Consider the following 18,555-nt stretch of genomic DNA (forward strand, 5'->3'; position numbering starts at 1 on the left):
AACATCCACATCCCTCTCAGTTTAGGTTCCCTTTAACTGATCAATTATCTAGCTGACTTCACTTTGTAGGACGAGATCCCCGCACTTTGGCCCAATAGGCTGTCTGTAGCATGCACTTTTTGAAAATATTACTTGCGCTGCCACACTAAACTGCGCTGCTTGAGCAGTCTAGCTTAGTAAATCAACCCCTACTGATTTGTATGTGAGCCAGATGTAGCCATCAAAAGAGCCATATCTGGCTCCCGAGCCAAAGGTTCCCTACCCCTGCTTTAAAACCTCTATTAATGTGATGCCCGGAATACTACTGATATAGATTTTTTTTTTTGTACTGTAATCGATACAATGAATGCTAAATGTAATAAACTTAGCTAGAAGAGTCGTAGATGTGCAAAATGATTTATATTTAGCAAGTTTGTTACTGAGCAAGGATTGATGTTTAACGGAGCACTTCCATGAAACATTGTAACATTTATTAACTGTCACTTACTATATCAGGTTGTGGACTAGTTGTCTTCATGGGGGATTTTCAGGATTTTCATTGATTTTCATTGTTTTTGTATTTTCAAAAGCACCCCTTGGATAGCAGTGGCACAGTCCACAACTGTCTGTGCAGGCAAGGAGGCAGGCTTGCTGGTATCTTGGTACAGGTCCTTCCCTGGGAGTGCTTTTAAAAAGAATAAAGAAAATGCTGCGAATCCCCTATAAGGAGGTGGCCTAATCCAAAACCTTTTTTTTGAAAAGTGTTTTTTTCAGCTTATTAGCACTGAGGCTGGGTTCACACATAAGTGTTCAGTCCTGCCAGTTTTATGAGTTTTCTATGGCTTGGTTCACACACAAAAGGTGAACATTTGCAGTCCTGTCAGTTTTTGTATCAGTTTCCGATGGGTATGTTCACACACAAAAGGGTATACAGTTTCAATCCTGTGATGCAAAACGGACAGGACTGGAAGTGTCACAGATTTAGGTGTGAACCAAGCCTTACTGTAAGTTATAGCTGCATAGGAAAAAGTGATTCATGGTGTGTTTTTCTGTGGGTCAAATGTACATCATATATGTATGCATACATGTGTTTTAAACGTCACAATTTTTCATGATAGTGGTCCTTTCAGAATTTACAAATTGATTAATTTACATATATCTGGCTTCTTGGATATTGAACTGTGATCATTTCCAGATGGTCAAAGTTCCGCTGACCCGAGTTCTGACTGGAACGCACCCGCTGAGGAATGGGGCAACTACGGGGAAGAGGAACCCGTGCCTGCTGCACAGATTGAAGAGCCGGAACAGGAAGCAGCAAAGGTAACTGTGCGTGTCTCACCCCACCTGTTTACATACAGCGTGTTTACTGAGCTAATAGGGGTCATTTATCAATTTGTTAATTTACACAAATGTGGTATTTAACCACTTAAGGACCGCCCCCAGCCGATGGGCAGCGGCAAAGACTGGGCCTAAACTACCGCAATACGCCCATCGGCGGGGACGGCGGTGGGCGTGGTTATGCGGCGATCACGTCATTTGTGACGCGATCAGCCGCCTGCGACAGGCTCCACCCCCTCGCGCTGTAACCCGCCGGCCGTTCGCCAGCGCTGCCGGGTTACTAGCTGCCCAATCGCCGGTAACTAAATGTATAATAGGCTTTGTAATGTATACAAAGCCTATTATACAGGCTGCCTCCTGCCCTGGTGGTCCCAGTGTCTGAGGGACCACCAGGGCAGGCTGCAGCCACCCTAGTCTGCACCCAAGGACACTGATCTCCCCCCCCCCCCCCCCTTCCCTCTGATTGCCCACCCCCCAGACCACTGTTTGCACCCAAGCACCCCCCTAATCACCCATCAATCACTCCGTCACTATCTGTCAACGCTATTTTTTTATTTATGCCCCAAACTGCCCCCTGCTCCCTCCTGATCACACACCCCCCCCCCCCCCCCCCCCGGTACGGTATGCCTCTATCCCCCCTGTAATAGCAAACAAACACAGAACATTTATATCGCGCTTTTCTCCTGGCGGACTCAAAGCGCCAGAGCTGCAGCCGCTAGGACGCGCTCTATAGGCAGTAGCAGTGTTAGGGAGACTTGCCCAAGATCTCCTACTGAATAGGATCAGGCTTACTGAACAGGCAGAGCCGAGATTCGAACCCAGGTCTCCTGTGTCAGAGGCAGAGCCCTTAACCATTACACTATCCAGCCACTGATCCACCTGTCAATCACCCCCTGTCACTGCCACCCATCAATCAGCCCCTAACCTGCCCCTTCCGGGCAATCTGATCACCCACCCACACCATTAGATCGCCCGCATATTCGACGTCAGATCACCTCCTAAGTGCATTGTTTACATCTGTACTCTCCTCTAAACGCCCACTAATTACCCATCAATCACACCCTATGACCACCTGTCACTGTTATCCATCAGATTAGACCCTAATCTGCCCCTTGTGGGCACCCAATCACCGGCCCACACGCTCAGATTGCCCTTAGACCCCGCCTTATCAATTCGCCAGTGCATGATTTATATCTGTTCTTCCCTGTGATAGCCCACTGAGCGCCTGTCAATCACCCATCAATCGCCCCCTGTCACTGTCACCCATCAATCAGCCCCTAACCTGCCCCTTGCGGGCAATCTGATCACCCACACCATCAGATCGCCCGCAGATCCGACGTCAGATCACCTCCCAAGTGCATTGTTTACATCTGTTCTCTACCCTAAACACCCACTAATTACCCATCAATCACCCCCTGTCACCACCTGTCACTGCTACCCATCAGATCAGACCCCTATCTGCCCCTTTGCGGGCACCCATTCACCCACCCACACCCTCAGAACGACCTCAGACCCCCCCCCCCGTGTACTGTATACATCTATTCTCCCCTGTAATCACCTGTCAATCACCTGTCATTCACCACCTGTCTCTGCCACGTATCAGATCAGACCCTAACATGCCTCTTACGGGCATCTGATCACCCTCCCACACCATCAGATTGCCCCAGACCTACCCTCAGATCACCTCCAAAGTGCATTGTTTACATCTGTTCTGCCATATAATCACCCACTGATCACCCATCAATCACCACCTGTCACTGCTACCCATCAGATTAGACCCCTATCTGCCCCTAGGGCACCCAATCACCCGCCCACACCCTCATAACGCCTTTAGACCCCAGCCCTGATCACCTCGCCAGTGCATTGCTTGCATCTATTTCCCCCCTCTAATCACACCTTGAGACACCCATCAATCACCTCCTGTCACCCCCTAGCACAGCTACCCATCAGATCAAGCCCTAATTTGCCCCGTGTGGGCTCCTGATCCTTCGGCCAAACCCTCAGATACCCCTCAGACCCCCTTCCGATCACCTCCCCAGTGCATTGATTGCATCCATTTTCCTCTCTAACCACCCACTGAGACACCCATCAATCACCTCCTGTCACCCCCCTAGCACTCCTATCCATCAGATCAGGCCCAATACAACCTGTCATCTAAGAAGCCACCCTGCTTATGACCGGTTCCACAAAATTCGCCCCCTCATAGACCACCTGTCATCAAAATTTGCAGATGCTTATACCCCTGAACAGTCATTTTGAGACATTTGGTTTCCAGACTACTCACGGATTTGGGCCCGTAAAAATGCCAGGGCAGTATAGGAACCCCACAAGTGACCCCATTTTAGAAAATACACCCCAAGGTATTCTGTTAGGTGTATGACGAGTTCATAGAAGATTTTATTTTTTGTCAAAAGTTAGCGGCAATTGATTTTTATAGTTTTTTTCACAAAGTGTCATTTTTCACTAATTTGTGACAAAAATCAAATCTTCTATGAACTCACCATACACCTAACGGAATACCTTGGGGTGTCTTCTTTCTAAAATGGGGTCACTTGTGGGGTTCCTATACTGCCCTGGCATTTTAGGGGCCCTAAACCGTGAGGAGTAGTCTAGAAAACAAATGCCTCAAAATGACCTGTGAATAGTACGTTGGGCCACTTAGCGCACCTAGGCCGCAAGAAAGTCTCACATGTGGTATCGCCGTACTCCGGAGAAGTAGTATAATGTGTTTTGGGGTGTATTTTTACACATACCCATGCTGGGTGGGAGAAATCTCTCTGTAAATGGACAATTGTGTGTAAAAAAAAACAAAAAAAAAAAAAAACAATTTGTCATTTACAGAGATATTTCTCCCACCCAGCATGGGTATGTGTAAAAATACACCCCAAAACACATTATACTACTTCTCCTGAGTACGGCAATACCACGTGTGGCACTTTTTTGCAGCCTAACTGCGCTAAGGGGCCCAAAGTCCAATGAGCACCTTTAGGCTTTACAGGGGTGCTTACAATTAGGCATCCCCCAAAATGCCAGGACAGTAAACACACCCCGCAAATGACCCCATTTTGGAAAGTAGACACTTCAAAGTATTCAGAGAGGGGCATGGTGAGTCCGTGGCAGATTTCATTTTTTTTTTTTGTCGCAAGTTAGAAGAAATGGACATTTTTTTTATTTTATTTTTTTTGTCACAAAGTGTCATTTTCTGCTAACTTGTGACAAAAAATAAAATCTTCTATGAACTCACCATGCCTCTCAGTGAATACTTTGGGATGTCTTCTTTCCAAAATGGGGTCATTTGGGGGGTATTTATACTATCCTGGAATTTTAGCACCTCATGAAACATGACAGGTGGTCAGAAAAGTCAGAGATGCTTCAAAATGGGAAAATTCACTTTTTTTTTTTTTTTTGAAAAATTTATTTTTATTCAAGGAAACAGCAAGATAATAACAGACGGTTGTCACCAAGGTAATGATATTCACATTCAATTGCAACAGTAAACATACTTATAGATAGACAGTAAGGTAAGATGGACACTGTGACAACACGCTAACATACTTATCCAATGACAGAACTGTATCCCGGTTTTATATACAAAAACAAGGAGAGGGGGGGGGGGAGGAGGGGAGGGGGAATAGGTGGAAGGAATTGGGGTTGGGGTGGGAAGGAGGGGGGGGGGGGGGGAGGAAAGAGAGGGTGTCACCAGCCCCTATGGTGTTACTTAGCATTGAGGAACCAAAGGACCTACAATTATACCCATCTTGTAGGTGGGGCACCTAGTCCCGATACTTCCATCAATTGGGTAGAGGCCCAACGACTAGGCAGAACTACAGAACACAAGAGCTTTATCTGTATCCCTGAAATCAATCCAAATTGCCCATCTTTGGGACCATAGATCCTGTTTCGCTTGGGCGGATAACATTAGATCGTCTAGTCTCATTAGCTGGTTTATTTCCTGAAACAACTCCCTTCCCGAGGGGCGCCTGGGGTTCTTCCAAAGTCTGGCGATCAGCAATCTGGCGCATATCAAAATGTAGCGTAATATGGATTTTTTAATGTTTTTGATAGATCCTGGTAGGATGGATAATAGAGCTATCTCTGGGAGGTAGGGGAGGGGGGTTAGGTACAGTAATTCATGTAGTTTAAACACCTGTTTCCAGAAGGGCTGGATAGATTCGCATGCCCACCAGGTGTGAAAATAGGTGCCTATTTGGGTTGAGCATCTCCAGCAAATATCAGGTGTCTGTGGGTCAAATCTGTGTATGGTTTGTGGATCTCTGTACCATCTACAGAATATTTTGTAGTTTCTCTCCTGGGCTAAAATTGAGGGAGATGTTTTGTGGGAGAGGGTAAAGGATTTCTCCCATTCATCTGGTTCAAGAACCCTACCCAGATCTTTGTGCCATTTGTTCTGGATGTTTTCTAGGTTGATCTCCCCAACTGAGCAGACCAGCATAGAGTATACCTGTGAGATCATATGATCTGGTTTTCCCTGTAGGGAGCACAGTTGCTCGAAGAAGGTGAGGTCTCTGTGTATATTCCCTGCTTTGGATAATTTTCTGTAGAACCCCTGGAATAAAGATTTTACTAACCATTGCATGGGGGGTTGAGGAGTGTCTCTCACATCCCATGTTTCAGAAGCGGACAATGAACGCCCTGTGATATAGTGTCTGATCTGCGGCCAAGCAGACCTGTCCCTGCCCAGGAACCTAGGGGCGTGCATAAATAAGCTAAATTGTGGGTTATCCAAGATACTGCTCAGGGGACTGGGAATGGAGGATATGTTGTATGCTGCTCTGGCCCTGTCCCACCCGTCCAATAGTTCCCTGATCCAGAATGGTAATGCGTTTCTGGAAGGTCTGAGATTTTTGGTAGTCCATAAAAGAGCTCTAGGGTCTACCGGAGATTCTGCAGTTATTATGGGAACCCAGTGTTTTTGCGAGCCATTATGGAATATGTCTAAAATTAGGATCAGCTGGGCAGCTTCATGGTATTTTTTAAAGCAGGGAATGCCCAGACCTCCTTCTGGTTTGGGCCTGACCAACAGATTGAAGTGGCAACGTGATTTCCTACCGCCCCACAGGAACGAAATGACTGTACTTCTAAGTTTAGAGAAAAAAGGTTTAGGGACGTTTATCGGGATGGCTTGGAAGACGTAAAGAAGGCGTGGCAGTATATCCATCTTAAGGACGTTTGCCTTGCCTAGCCAGGAGATTTTCAATTTGGACCAGTTTTTGAGGTCTTGGGTTATCTTGTCTAGCAAGGGGATGTAGTTTAATTGGTATAGTTCTGACAGATTTGCTGGGATATGGACACCCAGGTATGTAATAGAGCGAGATGCCCATCTGAAAGGGAAGGAAGTCCTAAGGAGATCTGCTTTATGCTTTGGAATAGAGATGTTGAGTATTTCGGATTTGGCTAGATTAATTTTAAAGTTGCTGAGGTTTCCAAAGCGTTCCGCCTCTCTTAAAAAATTTGGTAGGGTGATCTGTGGTTCGGTAATAAAGAGAAGCAGATCATCAGCATACAGGGCTATTTTGGATTGCTGATCGCCAGACTGAAGGCCTTTGATATCAGGGTTCATGCGCAGAGCTTCAGCGAAATGTTCTATGCACAATATGTATAGCATTGGGGACAGGGGGCAACCCTGCCTCGTCCCATTGGAGATGGGGAAGGCATCCGACAGGATCCCATTAACACGGACCCTTGCGGACGGGCCAGCGTATAACCCTAAGATCTTATGAATCAGGTTTTGTCCCAACCCCACTTGAGCTAAAGTTTCTCTGAGAAAACCCCAGTGGATCCTGTCGAATGCCTTCTCCGCATCGATAGTAAGCAAACACATCTGACTGCCATCTTTCGTTGCTTTATGTATCAGAGAGGTGGTTTTTAGGGTGTTGTCCCTTGCCTCTCTCCCTTGTGTGAACCCTGCCTGATCGGTGTGTATTATTGAAGGGAGAATGGACTTGAGTCTCTCTGCTATTATTTTTGAGAACAGCTTGATGTCTAGGTTTATTAGGGAGATGGGGCGGTAGCTGCTGCATAGGTTGGAGTCTTTACCTGGCTTGGGGATCACCACAATGTGTGCTTGTAGTGCCTGTTTCGGGAAAGAGGAGGTCCCTGAGATGGCATTAAAGGTTTTGTGAAGTATAGGGGTGAGTTCGGTTGAGAGGATTTTGAAGAATGCACCAGACAGGCCATCGGGACCCGGACTCTTCCCATTCTTAAGGGACTGAATGCCAGTAGCTATTTCAGCCTCTGAGAATTCTTTATCTAATTCTTTAGCTACCTCTTCCCCTATCTGCTTGAGTTTCGTTTGAGAGATGTACTGTTTGATTTTATTGGAGAGCATGTCTGCATTCAGATTGTGAAATTTGCCTTTTAAATTGTACAAGTCTAAGTAATAGTCTTTGAATGCGGCGGCTATTTCAGAGGATTTGTGTTTTAAGCCGTCGGTTTTGGGGGTTCTGATTTGGGGGATGAGAGACTGGTTACTTCTGGGATGTAAACTGGATGCCAGGAGTGTACCACATTTGTCTGCTTTCTCATACCATACCCCCTTTAGTTTCTCTCTAGCCCTTAGGGAGCTTTCATCTAGCAGAGCCAGAAGTTCCTGTCTCCTACTGGACAGCTGGAGAGCAGAAGCCTCTGATGTATCTATGCCTGATTTTTGTTTGTTTTCTAAATCTGTTATTAGAGCTAGAAGGGAGGAAATTTTCCTGCTTTTTTCCTTTTTAACCCTGGCGCCATGGGATATGAATACCCCTCGCAGCACACACTTTAATGCTTCCCATTTAATGGGGTACGCAGTGGTATCATTGGCATGATCAGATACAAAGTTTGATATGGCTTTCTTGATGTCCTCAAGACAGGTATCATCTTTTAGTAAATTATTGTTTAGTCTCCACTGAAACCCCCTGTAACTGTCCGTGGACATATTAAGGGAGCAATATACGGGCGCATGATCGGACCAGATGTGGATGCCAATGTCCACTGCTTGTGTTTTTTCCAGTAGGCAGTGCGACACTAGGATATAGTCTATGCGACTATATGAGTTGTGTAGAGCTGAGCGGAACGTGTAGTCCCTGGCGCCTGGATTAAACACCCTCCAACTGTCCACCAGACAGAGATCCCGCAGTTTTTTCTTTATCTGGGATCTTAATTTGTATGAGATATGTCCCTGTTCGCTGGAGGAATCTAGTTTGGGATTAAGGCACATGTTGATGTCTGCTCCAACCACTATAACACCATCAGCAAAAGTTTCAAGTTTGCTTAGATAGCGTAGGAGATGCTGTCCTTGGTTGGTGTTAGGGAGATAAAGGGATGCAAATGTTATAGATTTACCATATAGTTTACCTTTCAAAAAGACATATCTGCCTAGTGGATCCGCTAGAGTGTCTATGTCTGTCAGAGGGAAGGATTTATGGAGGCCAATTGAAGCTCCCTTTGATTTTGAGTCGGGGAATGTGCTGTGGTACCACCTATTGAAAAAGCGATTGTTAATACAGGGAGTGGTGTCGCTTCGGAAATGTGTTTCTTGCAGCATGGCCACTTTAACTCTCTGTTTATGCAGATGATAAAGAATCTGTGATCTCTTATTGGGATTATTAAAACCTTGCACATTGTAGGTGGCGCACTTGCAGTCTGATGGTTTTAATTTATTGGCTGACATTTGGGTCTCTGAGTGGGCATGAAGCTTATTTTGTTGCACCGATCAGCAACTGGCCCTGGGGTCCCTTGCTTGGTTAGAGGCTTGGTGGCAGAGGGTGAGTGAGGGAGGGGGGGAGTGGTGCTGAGGGGGAATGGGAAATTAAATAAGAAAAGAACATAAAACACGAGGAATAAAATCATCCTCGTAGAACTCAATGTAAGTGGTCTTAGCACTGGTCGGAACCAGTATATCATGTGGTGGGGAGAGGAAACTCACGTAACGTGTGGTCTAACACCCAACTCTATACATGAGCCCCCGCCGGACTCAATGAGCAAAGGTCTCCTTTAGTGGAGGTGATGTGAACAGAGCCCTTACACTGACATTGACCTGACCTAGAAGGGCAACATACATGGGAACGTTTAACGGCAAGTGGCCCAGCCATTAAAATAGTGGTGTGCGTACAGAGGGCCTTGAATATATCACCATGTATCATAGACCCTGAGTAGTGTGGAATAACACGTATTTAAACAATATACATGCATCAATCCCTATCCACATATAACTTTATCGGAGTAAGGCATTTGTACGTAACAGCGGTTTAACATAACTAAAATTAACCATAGACATCTCCAAATCGACCCTGTCTGCCCCCCAGGCATTTCTCCCTTCAAAGTTCCGCGGCAAAGGCCTCCTCTGCACAGCCAGGGCTCGACTTAAGCTCTGCGGAGTTCGCTTTCCAATAATCGTCTGACCCCGAGACTCACACCTCTCCGTGGTGTGGGCCGCGCATAGGATTACGAAGGGGGCCCAGAGAAAGTTCCCTATGTGAATGGGATAAACCGTCTCGTGCACGCGGGAGGTTTGAGTATATGAATACAAAAGGGAAAGGCGGGACGTTAGGCTATGGCGGCAATTTTCGGGGCCCAACAGATCACATGGAGCAATAGTTACAGTACCTTTAAAGGGAGAATAACTCGAAACCCAAGGAGTGAAGCAAATGTCTTCCTGAAATGATCCATAGGAGGAGCGAAGATGAGGACTGATTAGCGGTTCCCTTTTCTGTTAACAGTGGCCCATCTCGGCTTCTGAGGCTGGCTAACTGGCGGTTTTGCGGCATGTAGCGGCCATTCATTCAGTTGTACTTCTGGTAGATGGAGGATGTCTCTGAACTTCTGTAGGTCATCGGGGCTGTATAATAAAGCAGTTTTGCCCTCGTGATGTGCCTGTAGATGAAAGGGATACCCCCATCTGTAGGGTATCTGTTTCTCTCGTAGGATGGCCAGAAGCGGACGAACTGCTCTGCGCATCTGGAGGGTTAATCTGGAGAGGTCTGCCAGAATCAAGATTTTTGCCCCGTCAAAATCAATCTCCTCCAGGTCTCTTGATGCGGTCACGATGGCCTCCTTGACTTTATAATAGTGTATGCGACAGATAACGTCGCGTGGTCTATCCGGGTTGGTACTGATAGGGGCCAGGGTGCGATGGGCCCGATCAATCTCGATATGGTCGTCCTTGTCCTTGCCCAGTATTTTATTAAAGATGCAAAGCAGGGTCGGGATAAGCTCTGTTGTCTTGATGGCTTCTGGGATGCCTCTAACACGGAGATTGTTGCGTCTATGACGATTCTCCTGATCGTCCAGGCGTAAGTAAAGATCATTTATCTGCTGGGAGTGTGTGTCGATGGTAGTTTGCTGTTCAGATTGGTTCTTCTCCAGCTTTTCGACCTGTTTTTCCGTGTCCTCTAATCTGTTCCCTATGTGTCTTATCTCCTGCTTCACTTCCGAGATCTCCCTTTTGTACGTTGCTTCCAGTCTGCTTATGTAGGCTTCTAGGTCTCCCTTCGTGGGTAGAGACCTAATATAGTCATGCAAGTCGACCTCCTCATAAGATGTTGACCCTGTTGAATGAGTCGGAGAGGATAGCCCCGCCATTCCAGCTGGCGCCTTAGGTGACATAGAGAAGGAGGGGGAGGCCTGTGTGCCAGGGTTCGTCCTTGGAGACGTGTTCGGGGAAGGTGAGGACTGACCTTTGTTATCTTTATTGGCCCTTGGAGATGTATTCTGCATCGGTGAAGACTGGCCCTTTGTAGTGGTCACGGTCTTTGGATTTGAGTTCTCCTCTGTGGGCTGTGATATGGGGCTGTGCCCCTGCTGTTCGGGCGCCATCTTAGAGGTGCCAGCGGAGTCGTCAGCTCTCGTGATCGGCTTAAGATAGTGCTGGATCTGTGCTGCTGGGGCCGTGTTAGATTGCCCCTGATCCTTCTTCTTCTTGTTGTCTCTACCTCCCATAGTGAAATGAGGCGAGGGAGACTAGTTTAAGTCGCTAATGTCGCTGATAATTAAGTCCAGACGCGGGAGCTCAAAGCAAGAGCGTCTTCACCCGTCCATGAGCAAGCCACGCCCCCCGGAAAATTCACTTTTGGTACCATAGTTTGTAAACACTATAACTTTTACCCAAACCAATAAATATACACTGAATGGGTTTTTTTTTTTATCAAAGACATGTAGCACAATCCATTTGGACAAAAATGTATACAGAAATTTTACTTTATTTGAAAAATGTCAGCACAGAAAGTAAAAAAAAAATATAATTTTTTTTGACAAAATTCATGTCTTTTTTGATGAATATAATAAAAACTAAAACTCACAGCAGCAATTAAATAGCACCAAAAGAAAGCTTTATTAGTGACAAGAAAAGGAGGTAAAATTCATTTAGGTGGTAGGTTGTATGACCGAGCAATAAACCGTGAAAGCTGTAGTGGTCTAAATGGAGAAAAAGGCTCTGGTCCTTAAGGGCGAAAAGACTGTGGTCCTCAAGTGGTTAATTATGGAATGTTTTATGGATGTCATTTACCCATAAGGTGCATATTTAGTTTCAAGAAGTTTATTTGTGATTGAAAAGATTACGGTAACTTAAAATTGCCTAAAATAACAAGTTATATACTTGCTTAACCCTCCTGGCGGTATGAAAAATTCCGCCAGGAGGCAGCGCAGCAGTCTTTTTTTAAATCATGTAGCGAGCCCAGGGCTCGCTACATGATAGCCGCTGCTCGGCGGCATCCCCCCACCCGCTTCGATCAGGAAATCCCGTTCAAAGAACGGGATTTCCTGGAGTGCTTCCCCCGTCGCCATGGCGACGGGGCGGGATGACGTCACCGACGCCGGGACGTCATTGGGAGTCCCGATCCACCCCTCGGCGCTGCCTGGCACTGATTGGCCAGGCAGCGCACGGGGTCGGGGGGGGGGGGGGCGCCGCAACGGATAGCGGCGATCGGTGTGCTGGCGCAGCTAGCAAAGTGCTAGCTGCGTCCAGCAAAAAAAAAAAAAATGTAAATCGGCCCAGCAGGGCCTGAGCGGCACCCTCCGGCGGCTTATCCCGTGTCACACACGGGGTTACCGCTAAGGAGGTTAAAGGAAACCAGAGATGAACGCTTTGGCACAAGATAAACATATGCCTCGATAGATTTTACAAAATAAATGCTATACCTGGTATTTTTGCCGCTCTGGTGTGCCATTTTTTTGTGTTTACTATAACTCCATGCAAAACACAATTCATCAGAAAAGTATATTATTTAGTGGGCTGTGTGCAAAATGAAATCACCATTTCCAAAAACCTCTTATGACTAACAAATATAGATAAAAAAAAAAGTTTTTCAATATACCCTTACATTAGCAGCTCATCACAGCTCTCTGTGATGCTGTAAATATACAGAACAGGAAAGCAGACCCAGAAGGGGGCAGGCTTGGGCTTGAAAAGACATCAGAGAAGACACTCAGCTATGATTCCTGAGCAAAGCCAGACTGCATGCTCAGTCTGGGATTTTCAGGGCTGTTAACAAGCAGGCTGAGAAGTGAAGGATGAAACAGAGAGCAAGGTAGGTGTTTTCTCGAATGTTCCCACTGATCTATGTGGTAAAATACATGAGGATGCTTCGTCTCTGGTTCACTTTACGAAGAGGGAAGTCTCTTTATCTTCCAGAAGCTTCCCACGTCCTCCTGGACCACCTCTGCTGTTCGCAGGGACACTTAGATCACAACCGCACTCTCCTGCATATGAGGCTTCTTCTCACAGGAGATCATCTTAAGATTTTCCTCTCATTGTCCTTTAGGACAACTTCCTCCTCAGAACTGAGTGGTCCCCACCTCTATGGAACACGTACACATTTGATTCATTAATAAGTGCAGCTATAAGCAGTGTTCTCCCCATGCTCTGTTTGTGTTGTGTAGTCGCAAAGCATTGTCTGTGTTTACATAGGCCTTTACAAAGCTGTTATGCTAAGTACACACCATACAATTTTCTGTTAGATTTACCTTGTATGGTGTGTACCTAGCATTACTCTCTCTGCTTTTCAGCTATGCAATTAGTTTATTGCTCCCTAATCAGTAGTGTTTTATCTGATTTATGCTTTTAGGCATCTGATGATGAAAAAGAGAAGGATGAATCTGCCCAAACTTCAGCCGGCAGCAAGAACAAGAAGAAGAAAAAGAAGAAGAAGCAGGGAGAAGAGTCTGGTTCCCCCACACAGGTACATACTTCTGAAATCTGTTGCTGAATTGCACACATCAAAGTTTGATTGGCCAATGTTACCATTTCCATGTAGTATGAGAGCTTACCTACAACATCTGCCCATAGCATTAATCAGCTGCTCATCTCATTCATCTTCTCGCTTTGCCTCTGCTGCCCCTCTCTGTCAAGCACTTCACTGGCTGCCAATTAACCAGAGGATCCAGTTAAACTCTTAAAGCGGAATATAACCCAGCATTTCAACTTTGCTCTAAAACATTATTTACAGCAGGGGTGCCCAAACTTTTTCGCCTTGCGAGCTACTTTAAAAAGTTAGTAAGTCAAAATGATCTACCTATGTACAATTTTAGGAGCACAGTTGTATATACAGAATGGAAAATGTAGTGTGGTTGGGATCCACCATGAAGTCCTTAGTGATCTAACGGTAGATCGCGATCTACCTAATGGGCACCCCTGATTTACAGCATATTATATTATATTATATTACCAGCATTCGAAGGGTTACACACAGAGTTTTAAAGTTCCATGGAGAGATATGCAGACGCATCCGAAGTTCAGATAGATACATTTTAACTAAACAGAATGTAACAAGTGGTGAATGTTACACTCTTTGGCTGTCCTCCAGCTCCTGCACAGTCAGAGAGAGTGAGTCACATTCCATACTTAGATACATTTAAGTAAACAAAATGTATCTATCTGAACTTCGGATGCGTCTGCATATCTCTCCAGGAACTTTAAAGCTCTGTGTGTAACCCTTCCAATGCTAGTCTAGTAAAAACAAAAATACTGGTTGCATATAATATACTGTAAATAATGTTTTAGAGCAAAGTTGAAATGCAGGGTTATATTCCGCTTTAACCCTAACCTACAAAGCTCTCTTCCCTATACATCTCCTCACTAGTTTCCAGATACCAACCCAACCCAACCGTAATCTCGGCTCTGCACAGGAGCTTCTGTTGTCCTCTAGAATTACCGGCTCACATTCACGTTTACAAGAATTTACACGCAATTTACCCGTCCTCCGGAATGCACTGTTGGTGGCACTTGAGGACAGGGTCGGGAAGCCCTGTCCTAAAACACCCATTGCCCCTTTGTTTGTACCCCCCCCCCCCCCCCCCCATTCCTTTATAAATTGTAAGCTCGCAAGGCCAGGGCTCTCTCCCCCTTTTGTGTCTTGGAAATCGTCATACATTTTATTCATCGTGTTACTTTTATCACTGTCATGCTGCATGGAGGTGGAAAAATTGGATGTGTGCATTTCACCTTATTATTATGACGACATTAAAGAGAACCTGAACTGAAAATTAAGTCAAAATAAACATACAGAAGTCATACTTGCCTCCTGTGTAGTCTACTCCTCTATCTCTTTCTCCTCTCCTGCGTCCTGCTTATCTACTTTGATCAATGAAATTTTCTGTCCTCCATCTTGAAAATGCCAATTACCCCATAACAACTTCCTGGTCAGCACACAGTTAAACTGTAATATTGCCCACTTGAGCCATAGGGAAACATGGACATTACCTTTCACATCCAGTTGTATCTGACAGCTGCTGATGTATAACGGACAGCAACTGGTATATTTCAGTTCTGACAAAATATTGTCAGAACTGGAAGGGATCACTGTAGGAAGAAAATGGTGAACCTCTCAGATGAAACTGGCAGTGAGGTTAGTATGTAATCATTTGCAGCCACATCATGTGTTTATTTTAAATAATTTTACTCAGTTCAGGTTCCCTTTAAAGCCTTGTACATTTTCAAATCGGATTGTCCAATCACCAATTTTCCCACCTCCAGATTCTATATCTGTTGGCCCTCATACTACAGGGAAGTGGTAAAATTGATCAGTGATTGGTCAATCATAATTGAAGTGTGTACCAGGCTTTACTCTTCAACAGCCTTAAATTGTCAGGTTTTTAAACTGCTACAGCTCTGGCCATTGCAGGAAGAGAAAATCATCCCTGAATCCCCCATTTCCTTGTGAATTTGCATTTGGTTATTGACATCTATAAGGCTCCCTGTACACTGCATGAGATTCCGATTTTTAATCTGTTTTGACATCAGATTCCGATTTTCTTTATTTTCATTTTTTTTTTTTTTTATTCATTTTTTTTTTTTCTTTTTTTTTGTTTATCGTTACTGCATGCTGCATTTTTTTTTTAACTCTGTTTTTCTGTTACTTGCATTCAGGGAAAATTGGAATTTCAAATGGAATCGGGTTCGCAAAACGGATTTGCAGTGTGCAGGGAGCCTAATACATGATTTAGCTGGGTTTTTTTCTAGCATGTACTGTGTATTCAGGTTGTGTATATATTTGACAGGAACTTGAAGCAAAAACTACATTTATGAGTACAAATTTCTGAATCTAAACTGCAATGTGCACTTGTGCCATTGTTAGCATGACAGTATCTAAAAGCGTGCAGTAATCCCTCCACAGTTCCACCCCATGTCCCCACTGCATGTGTGAAGTGAAAGTCCCCAAGCTGTCGGAGTTCATGGTAGTAGTCAGCTTGTGCTGGAAGGAGGGTGCAGAACACAACTGTGCAGTGTGAGTGAGTCTTCTCACTCTGGCCTCTATTCAATTAACTTTCATCCTGGGTTTTCTACCATAAGCTGCTTCCATACCTTATCAATAAAATCTTTTAAGCTTTTGCAAGCAAACATTTTTTAAATGTTTATTAGTAATTTACCTACTGTATTTTTTTAACTATAAGACTCACTTTTTCTCCCCCTAAAGTGGGGGGAAAAAGTCACAGCGTCTTATAGTTGAAATGCAGCTAGTTCCTGACTTGTGAACGCCTGCCAATACAAACCTCCAACCTGCTGAACTGTGCCCATGCAGAGGGGGACAAACTGGGGACACAAGGACAGAGGTGGACACATGGGGGACAGAGGAGGACACGAGGGCATGAGGTACAAAGGGGGCATAATCCACAAGATGCCTCTTCACCATGGCTGCACCAGGTTTAGTATATACTTTTTTCCCCCTGGTTTTTGTCCTCTAAACCTAGGTGCGTCTTATGGTCAGGAGAGTCTTATAGTCCTAAAAATATGGTACTTTTTGGTGCTAAAAATATAATTAGAATTAATAAGAAAATTGCTGTCTGTCTTTGAGCCAGGGTCAGGCTATCAAACCAATGGGTTTTTTTTTTTTTTTTTTTTTTTCCAGTCTCTTATCAGAACACCACTTACTGCATTGTGTGTAATAGCAATATAAAGCAGAGTACACATACTGGTTTGATCTTGGCCATGAAGCTGGGGTCAAACCACCGGTGTGTACAGTATACACACACCTGCTTAAAGGTCCAGAGTTCCGTATCTCTAGTGACCTCTGATGTACGAGCGCCGCATAATCTGTGTTCTCCCTGCACCCCCATGCGCGAGAGTCCGCTCCATCGCTTGCCGCTTGTGCCCAGCTCCTCCTCGAACAGCAACAGATGCGTCGCAAGCCTGGAGGCTGATGACGCATCTGTACAGCATCGGCAGTGCTCTCCCACTCAAGGGATCATGTACCGGTCTCTGTCAGGTAATGGAAATCCCCCTGTGTGAACGAGGCTTAACAGACCATGTTTTGCATAGGGAAACCGAAGACAGATTAACTGCTTCATGTACAGAACATTGAAGAACTTGGCTGCTTTTTTTAATTCGGACCCATATAGTGTAGAATTAGTTACTTGTTTGTTTTTCTTTTTGTTTTAAGGCCCGTACACACATCAGTAAATATTGCCTGGCAGGGATCAATAACCGATCCCTCTGGCTACTGGTTTTTTTTGTTTGTTTTTTATTATGGCTGATGCAATTTGAAAAAGGTCCCCGAAACAGTGTGTTATTGCTGCTGTCTTTCACATGAATAAAAAAAGCACAAAATACTGAAGCTGAAGTGGTGCCGATCCATTTGTCTTCTACCCTTCGGCTACAATCGAGGGCTGCAGCTGATAGACGCATCACTAGCCTGTAGGCTTGCAATATATTCTGTTACTATGTGGGGGGGGCAATGGAGCGCCGTGGGATTGATGTTATGCAGGAGCTGGGTGAGTGGGTAGAACAATGCTTTCGGAGGAAGCCATCCACCAGATTGGATCGCTGGGCTGTTGGCTGCTGTATATGCTGGAATTTGAACATAGGCAATCATTATAGCCCTCTTCACTGCCTTCTGATAGCTGCACAGCAGGTATCAGAAGGCAATCAAGTATAACAGCAGAGGGGAATAGAGAGAAGTGAGAGGAATGCCAATGTTTGCCGCTCCTTTCTCACTACTGAGGTATAGTGATGGTCTAGTCTAGGAGAACTCATGGAGAAGCATGTGCTTTGTTTGATCAGTTGATAGGTTTGCAAAGCTCTGATTTGCTGTGATCACATCCTGCTTTAGCACATGGTCACGACTAGCAAATCGGAGCCATGCATTTCTATCACCTGACCAAACTAGTCACATGCTTCTCGGGGAGTTCTCCTAAACATGACCGTCGCCCACTACTCAGTGATAATTTGTCTGTTGAGGCAACACACACTCGCACAAGTAAGCAGAATTTGAAAAGTGGAAACAATTGTTTTTTTTTTTTTGTTTTTTGTTTTTTTTATAAAAAAGCTACTAACGTACTTGTAGGCGGAGTCTAGTTGTTTCCAAAGGAACCAGCCTTGATAGATGTGAAATCCTCTGCAAAGATTTTTTGCTAAACTCTTTACACTTTCCTTGTAGGACACAGAAAGCACACGGGAAGCCCTGGATGGTTATAAAGAGAATACGACCCCTCCTCCAGCACCTGTAGTTATTCCATCAGTCACTGGAAAAACTAACGAGTCTAAAGAGGTAAATTCAGCACAAGTCTGGCATAACAATATGCATGCAGCGTCTTTGCAGTTCACTTGTTTTCTGTGTCTGATTTCCCCTGTGAGTACATTGTGATACGAATGCAGACTTTGCAATATGTATGGAAGAGAATGTCTGGCCATCTGTTATCCTTTTTGTGCTAATAGCAGTTTTATTTTCCCCTTTCATTGTTCTCATGTGAGGGAAGGGGCTGAGGTGCATTGTGGGAAGTACATATTGCTGTAGGACATCAGGGTCAATA

General features: G+C 45.0%; 1 protein-coding gene across 1 annotated transcript in view; it reads left to right on the forward strand.

Moving 5' to 3' along the window:
* Positions 1-18,555, forward strand: part of MTDH (metadherin) — a 59,232-nt gene that overhangs the window by 31,723 nt on the left and 8,954 nt on the right. The window contains exons 8-10 of the mRNA XM_068237702.1: positions 1,175-1,299; positions 13,377-13,490; positions 18,183-18,293. Coding sequence (XP_068093803.1) covers positions 1,175-1,299; positions 13,377-13,490; positions 18,183-18,293 — 350 coding nt within the window. The remainder of the gene's footprint in view (positions 1-1,174; positions 1,300-13,376; positions 13,491-18,182; positions 18,294-18,555) is intronic.

Source organism: Hyperolius riggenbachi, chromosome 5 (assembly GCF_040937935.1).
Source record: "Hyperolius riggenbachi isolate aHypRig1 chromosome 5, aHypRig1.pri, whole genome shotgun sequence".
Classification (NCBI taxonomy): domain Eukaryota; kingdom Metazoa; phylum Chordata; class Amphibia; order Anura; family Hyperoliidae; genus Hyperolius; species Hyperolius riggenbachi.